The following is a 7,959-nucleotide window of genomic DNA, read 5'->3' on the forward strand; positions in this document are numbered from 1 at the left end:
TTTCAAGTATTCCCAATTCTACATGCATGGCTGATTGCTAATGAAGAGTTATTAGATAACAGTTCATCCTTGTGCTGCGTCACAATTATTGAAAGTTTTTACGTGTGTGATTTCCAAAAGCAATTGCAGTCAGTAGTAAAGCTCCACCTTTGGAGGTAAACGAGGCAAATTTAAGATAATCTGGCAGTTTTTGGAAGATCATGCTCTCCACTGTGAAATTACATAACTTTTTTTTTTTTTGAACCTGTGTTGTATTTCCAGGTGTACCATAGCCATTTCTGGCCACTGGAATGGACTGTGCCATCCAGAGACAACAACAAATGCTATGCGAAGATAATTTGCAATATTCAAGATAATGTAAGTGCATCTTTCCTTCCAGGGAAAACAGCAGCCATATATTCATTATCGGGACCGTTGATACCACAGCTATAAATAGGTTATTTTTAACAAATTAAAAATTAATTTAACTTTTTCTACCTTTTGAAATTTAATAAATATTAATAGTGATGCAATACTTCAGTTTATACAAAAATCGCCCTCAGTAAAATAGAAAATTCTGTTGTTGCCATTGGTATATGTAAATGATGTATATAAACATATGTATATATGTTCATATATGTAAAATGAGAAGTAGAGATCTCTAAGACTGTTCATTAACTTTGAAAAGTGAACAAATCAATGCATGTAAGTCTTACATGTTTATCTTATTCTCCCCTCCCCAAACTGGGACATTCTTTTCTGGGAGATTCTTCTCTCTGAAATTGAGGTCACTCAGAAACCATCACAACTTGTAACCTCTGCAAATCCACATGTGTCTATAAAACTCTTGAGCTCGTTCTAACAGGATTAATGTATCTTGCCTGCACAAATCTCATTTAGGGTGATAATGCCAGGATTATCCTTGGACTAGGTTAAAACTTTTTGGCTATGGAAAAGTACAGTACCTGCTTGAAGCACAAGCAAAACTACTAATTGGTCAAAAGAATTGGTATGCCCCCCTCTGAATGATCATCATCTGTTTAATAAAAATTTAGTTGATTTTAATAATATGAATTATTATGAAAAATAATAGGTTGTAAAGATGTATTCCTGCTAAGATAATGGCATGGAGTTATCAGTCCTAATAAAATTTTGGATCTACTTTATCTATTTTCTTTTCTCATCAGATGGATTTATCTTACTGCAGCCTTTCTAAGCATCACGTCACCATTTTGTAAAATTTGAAAACCTGTCTGGTTTTGCCCATCTCCTCTTTCTGGAGGAGTTTGCACTAGTGCGGATGCTATTCTGGAACCCATGGTTATGTTCCTAATCCAAAGTTACTTAAGAAAATGAAAAGGCTTAATGGTGATTTAAAGTGTTTCATTAATTTGTTTCCATTTCTTGTCCTGAAAATTGGGAACGTGTTTAAACATGTAGAGGTAGAGCTGAAAGTTAGCCTGGATGAAAAATTCGTTCAGTAACTATTTAAAACTGTAGTTACCCCATTTTTTTTACTATGGTTTTATTTTTACATATGTACATATTTTGAAAGGAAAATAAGGATAATTCCATTTTAGTTATTACCTAATTATAACTTTTCTTATTTAAATAAACCCTGTGGTAAATCTCAGTCCTCAGGCTTACTCAAAGGAAAATAACCTTTCAGTGTACTGAGTATCCACACTCCCTTATATGTGATATTTAGCGGGAGGAGCAGATAACTTTTGATACCCAACTGGGCTACATCTGTGCTCAGCAAAATCTGATTAATGCCCTGAAAGCCGCTGAAGCCCACAGTAGTTGGCATTTGCTAAAGGAGACTTGCTTTTCTTAGAGAAGCAAGCTTTTCTTTAAGAAAAGCAGGTCAAGTCGGTACTTCTGTTGAGTGTTTGCTGAGGATATATGTGCAGTTTCACGTATTTTGCAATCGAACAGTAGTATAGATGTAAGAGGTGTGAAGTAATAGTATCTTCCTTGTAACTGGATGTCTTTCAGTTTGTTTTGCCAGTCTCTAGGTATATTCTCGCCCAGTGACAGCAAACACCGCAACAGGAGTAGTTTGTCAGTTTAGTTACGATGCGCCTCTTGCTACGTCTGCTAGCCAAACCTTTAGCTTGCGGCCCTTTCCTGTAAGCGACTATCAAACTGAAATGTCTTTAATAAATACGCACCGTGTGCCCGCCCAGCATAGGCCCTTTGTTGCAAACCTTCGTGCGAGGTGCTCATCTTTACTTAGGCAAGCAGTCTGTTGAAATGAGTGGAATAGTTTGCCTGAATAAAATTTAATTTAACGTAATTTAAAATTTAAATGCATGTTTGCGATTTGGATGTACACTATAATCAAACATAGACCATGGTGTGTGTTAAATTTGTATGCTGTTGATGTAAACAGAGGACTCCGGCACAAAACTTTGTAAGGAAGCTGATTCTTGAGTTCTTAGTTGAATCTTTTCCTTTTTGGAGAGAGAACAAAATTATACCCGCTATCTCCCGTCTGTTGGTGCTAACGGTAGTTCACATTTGTGTGGTTACATTAATTTCTGGTATGTTTTGTGAATTGATGAAATCATACCCTCTGAGTAAGAAAATCTTACACATTATCTAAAGAGAACTGAATGCATGACTGTGCTTGTATTTGATTACCTTTGGTATTTAGGAGAGAGTCATTGGTTTCCACGTCCTTGGTCCAAATGCTGGAGAAGTCACCCAAGGGTTTGCAGCTGCTATGAAATGTGGGTTGACAAAAGAACAGCTGGACAGCACCATAGGAATTCATCCTGTCTGTGCAGAGGTTTGTATATGAAGTCACCTCATATCTCGGCTTTCGTAGTATTCTGGGCTTAAGGTGTTGGAAATCTGAATAGCAGAGCTCTATTAAAGAGGTCAGAATTTGGGGGAATGTAGGAGGGAGGGAAGGACAGGAAATTATCTGGTTTTAATATTTAGAAATCTAACTTAGGTTTAATCTGGGATATTTTTTTTTTTTTTAGTGTGTTCATTTGTGAGATGTTTACGGTCTCCCCTAATCCAGTGCTCCCTCTACTGGGAAGTACAGAATTTTCCTCCCACTCAGATCTATTTATGAAGGCTTCAAATACTATTTCTGCTAAAGTGGTTGTCAAAGCTAATTTTTTTGAGATACATGTATCCAAAATAGGCTTATAAACTGGTGCTATGGAAGGGGACCAGCTACCTGACAATTATTTCTATTAAATTCTACCCTTTTGTAGATCTTTACTCTCCAGGACTTCACTGTTGAAGTGAAGTACATGAGGCCACACGACCATTTTTTTCCTTGTGTTTGTCTTGCTGTTCCTCTTTAATGAAGAACTTAATTTTCTCTAGGGGGCGGGGGACGGCTCCTCCCAGGTATAAATCAGAGCTTCTCCACTGATTTTAATGGTATTAGGACCAGTTATATGAGCTGAGGATCCCTGTAAAAGCTGTATATCGCCTTTGTAGGGCTTTGTACAGAATCTGTGTTTTTACCCGCGTGTGTTAGCTACAGAGCTTCCTAGAGAGCAGCAGGATGGTGGTCTGCAGAAGGGAAGTCCGCTTCTCTTGTTTTGTGTTTCCAGAGTGATACAGTATAAGCGACATAATATGAACTCCATTAATGGAATGGACTGCTAGCAAGCTGAATCATCTTCAAAGCATCCGCAATAGAGATTCTGGGTTTTTTTCTGTAGTATCATCTAGTGGTGTTCTTGGAAGCCCTTGAAGAGGGGTAGCAGGTCCTTATCTTACCAGGGGCCCTGCGGAGGGGGAACTCTGAGTGAGGCATTCAAACCTGTGAACTCAAGCAGGATATTACCATATGCAGTGTGAAGAGAGGATGATAATCATAATTTATTCTGGACATCTGAGCTGCTAAAATTGAAACTGAATAGAATGATGATTAGACATAATTTAGGGAGGTAATTTCAGATAATCGTATTTGTTTGAGTGGGGGAGGAAGAAATTGGCTCAGGAGAAATACACTATTTAAAAGCTCCAGGGAACAGCAATCATTTTTAGTGCCAGTCTTCAAAAGGTTTTTTATGCCTGTTACTTAATTTAATCTCTTCAGCAGTAAACAAAAATCAAAGTGCAAGATGGTACTCTTTGATTAAAAAAATGCTTAAAAATTGTTTGGAATTTGTGAGGACTGCACATATCTGGATGAATAGAATGATGGATAATATCAGCATTATTTTTATCTTACATCCGTGTAAAAACTAAGGCAAATGAAGTCTGATCTGAGCAGGAGGGACAGCGTTGCAGGGTCAAATGCTGACATCTTCACTGGCATTAGTGCTAATTCGTTGCTCAAAGAGTCTCCTGTGAAACATGGTATTACTCAGCTTGAAGAAGACTGTAAGACTGAGGGTCCCGTTTCTCACTGCTTACAAATTAGAGCCAGATTTCACTTCTCTTATTTGAGCAGCATTTTATTTTGCAGAAAGCCCGAACTCTGAATGGAATTGCGTGCAAGGCAAAGTACAAATAAGTGCGAGCACAGATTGGTAGGACCTAAGCCTTACAGAGAATTACCTCTCAGCTTAGACTGTACTGCCCTGCTTGAAATACAGGCGCGTATAATCGAGCACCTGTGGTGAAGAGAAGGTGTCTTCTGAAAGCCGGAATGATTCTTCGAGTTAGCTAATGACGGCTTTCCAGTCATTGGATCTAAGGTTTGTCTTCACTCGAATAACTAACGAGTTCTGTCAAAAAATTCATGTTTCCAATAATTATCAAATGACTCCCAGCTGGCTTACTGGAGTTAGGGAGCTGTGTGGTCCCCGCAGCCGTTGGAGCTGTCTAGCACACCCAGAGCTTGCAATCGGGCCGAGAAGAAAGCGGATAGATTTTGCGCTTTTTAATCTTTGTCTTTGGAAGTGAAATAATACTAAATGTTGTCAGTCTGTGGATCAGAACTGAAGAGTTAGAAACCCTGTCTCAAACAATGCACGGTAGTTTAAATATATTGCTGTTCTTCTGCCATATCTATTAGACATGCATCTTGTCTTCCTGATTTGTCCGTAACGCTTTACATGCTGACAGAAAGCGGAAGAGGCATATCACTTACTGATGTTGCTCTCTGAAGAGCTGCTAGCAGCCTTAATGCAGCAAAGCTTCTACTTAGAGAACTGTAGGGCTTTCAGATCCCCATTATCTTTAGATACTTCAGCGTTACTTGCATAACTGAAACGTGTATATACTTTATTCTGTGCTAAGTTTATTCCTCCTGAGAGATGGCTTTGATGATAGCTAATTATTGCAACTTTGAACCATTTAGATAGAAGTGGTTTTGATTTCCTTTTTTCCTTTCTATATTATATCTATGCAAAACTACGCAATTATTTGCATAGTAAAGTTCTAATATTAAACAAGGTTTTGCTGAATTTTTCTTCTTGAATTTTGATACCTTTTAATTTTACAGTAATCTTGGAAATGTTGTTTTCTTTAATGTGACTTGAAAGCAGTAAAGATTGGACTTTTTCAAACTAGATTTACTAAGTGTTTCTTAGCTACTGTCCAGAGGATACAAATCCCAGACGTAATACCTACATCAGCAATCAGTTCCACATTTCTATAATATCTAGAAGGGTACAGAGGCAAAATTTATGTTCTCTCCAAATGTCGTAGCCTGGAGTTAACTTCAGTTTCCCAACAAAGAAGTTATCTTTGAGCCATAAAGACACTTATTCATTAGGTGTACAGGCCGGAGTTTATTATTGCTGAGCTTGTTCCCACTGTAAAAACTTAAGAGCATTAAGACAAAAGGTGGTAGAAAGCTGTGTGATTTCCTTAATTCTTTCTTTTCCACTGTAAAAGGAAGACCATAAGGTAAATGAAGAGAACAAAGGGTATTTGTATGCGTGGGTGCTACTTAGTGGCAAGGATTTTAAATGTATGTTTTTCATTATTATTTTATTACTTTATGAAATGGCTGTGGTTTTGAGCATTGTGCCCAAGTTGATCTTCTAGAAGAGAAAATTCATTCTAGCCATACTAAAATTTGTCTGTCTTTCTTTCTCTTAAGATATTCACCACTCTGTCCGTGACTAAGCGTTCTGGTGAAAATACCCTTCAGGCTGGATGCTGAGGTTAAGGACCCCCATTCTTGTTATTGCCAGAGACTGACTCATCGCAGTGTCTGACTTGTGCCATTCAGAAGAAAGGTCTGGGGAGAAGTCATCCTCCCTCGTCTGCAGAAATGTGTTCCCTCAGGCTAAGGGGAAGAGCACTGTGGGAGATGGTCACTTGCGGTGATGGGCTGGCAATTAGCAACGCAATGGGGATATGGACTATCGAGCTGTTGCTTAGCAGGGCATTTAACGAATGCTTTCATGAAATCATAGCCTGAAGCCTGCATTGTCGGGTGGGCAGTGATGGAAGAACTGCTGGCACAGCTGGACAGCAACTGTTTTGGTTTGGTTTTATTCCTCTCTAGTTTCTTACCTGAACAAAGAACTTCCAAACTCAAGAAAATTACCACAAGCTCAGACGGTTGTGGAGTGCCCCTGTGTACTAGGCTGCAACACAGCAACTGCGAGGCCTCCTCATGGGCGTGCATTTTACCAGCTCGCATGCCTATAGAGGGGAAATTGTATCTACATGTTTGATCGTGAGGAAGAAGATATCCTTGGAAAAAAGTTTAGTACCATCTAGAATAATGTATTTCTTGGCTTCCAAACTGATTCTGTTGTGACTTTTTATTTTAGAGAAACTTATTTGTGAAAACAATCTCCGTAGTGAGAAAGGAAAGTACTTTTTATTAAGGCCTTGTGATACAGAAAGGTGTTTTTTTTTCCCTGACAGTAACAACCGTGCGTATAACACAGTTGTGGTGATCTTAGCTTTGTCTTGCAGCTTACGTGATTATAATTAATCCAGTTTGGAACTGACAGAATTCCAATGTGGAATGAATTATACTTCCAAGAGCTCTGAACTTTATTCAATTTGAATAAGTTCTTCCTTTCCAGGTGAGCTATCATACGCTGCACTGTCTCAGGTACGAATTGGCCACTTTGAACCACTCTGACCTTCCTTCAGATTAGTGGGCCTGTAGAATAAAAAGAAACAACCAAAGAACCTCCCCCCCCCCCCAAAAAAAAAACAAACAAGCAAACACCTCCAAAAACCAATAGTGAAAAATCTTCTATGTAGGTACGGCCTAAAAGCTGTATTTAGTTCCATGTTTGCTTTGTTTTATACTTAATTAAGAAAACAATACTTTTAAAACAGAGGTTTCCATGGAAAATAACAAATGTACTTTCTTGAATGTTCCTCCTCTGCTGGGTAAACTGCATACATATTTATCAAGAAATGGTAAAAATGTCTCTTTGTAATGGAAATTAATGTGCTTTTTGATCTGTTTTTTCATTTCCCTCTTTTTAGCAGAAAGGTTCCGATTACTTTTATTAAATGGTTCTCAGGAGTTTAGTAGCGCGGTGTGAGTAGGGGGTAAATTCCCCAGCCCTCCGGGCAAAATGCCTTATGCCTAAATTTCTACCCGGTAACAAATTCATGTATTTCTACTGAGATTTCTAGAATAGTGTTGTAAGTTATTTTTATAAACTCATATGTGACTGAAGGATTTTTAAGTGTTTTGTATGGTATCGAGAATGGTCTGTGGTGGTATTTTTCTGGCCAGTTAATTAAATAAATGGAATATTTGCACAGATGCTCATTTTGATGCCTCTCCCAAGCAAAGAAACCAGGTGACAGCAAGACAATCGTTTTTTTAAAGGCCGGAAGAGGGCACCTGGATAAACCCAGCTGTGATTTGTTTCCGTCTTTTGAATTTGGAGGGTAGATATTTCCCTGAGGGACAGGGTTTGGGGCTATTTTATGTGCATTTTGTTAAACATACGAGAAGGACATACTTAAAAATAAGGAATGGATTAGGAAACCAACCTTCCACCGTTTGCTCTAGCTGCCATCTACATAACTTCTGAAAACCCAGGAGCACAGGTTCCTGAGCTGTTCGGT

At 38.4% G+C, this 7,959-nt stretch overlaps 1 protein-coding gene across 1 annotated transcript in view; it reads left to right on the top strand.

Moving 5' to 3' along the window:
* The window catches only part of TXNRD1 (thioredoxin reductase 1), a 29,427-nt gene extending 21,799 nt beyond the window's left edge, over positions 1 to 7,628 (top strand). Inside the window, exons 12-14 of the mRNA XM_009332958.1 lie at positions 262 to 357; positions 2,639 to 2,773; positions 6,008 to 7,628. Of these exons, the coding sequence (XP_009331233.1) occupies positions 262 to 357; positions 2,639 to 2,773; positions 6,008 to 6,070 (294 nt within the window). The 3' untranslated portion in view covers positions 6,071 to 7,628. The remainder of the gene's footprint in view (positions 1 to 261; positions 358 to 2,638; positions 2,774 to 6,007) is intronic.
* The last annotated feature ends 331 nt before the right edge of the window (positions 7,629 to 7,959 follow it).

This window comes from Pygoscelis adeliae, unplaced genomic scaffold, assembly GCF_000699105.1.
Source record: "Pygoscelis adeliae isolate BGI_AS28 unplaced genomic scaffold, ASM69910v1 Scaffold38, whole genome shotgun sequence".
Classification (NCBI taxonomy): Eukaryota; Metazoa; Chordata; class Aves; order Sphenisciformes; family Spheniscidae; genus Pygoscelis; species Pygoscelis adeliae.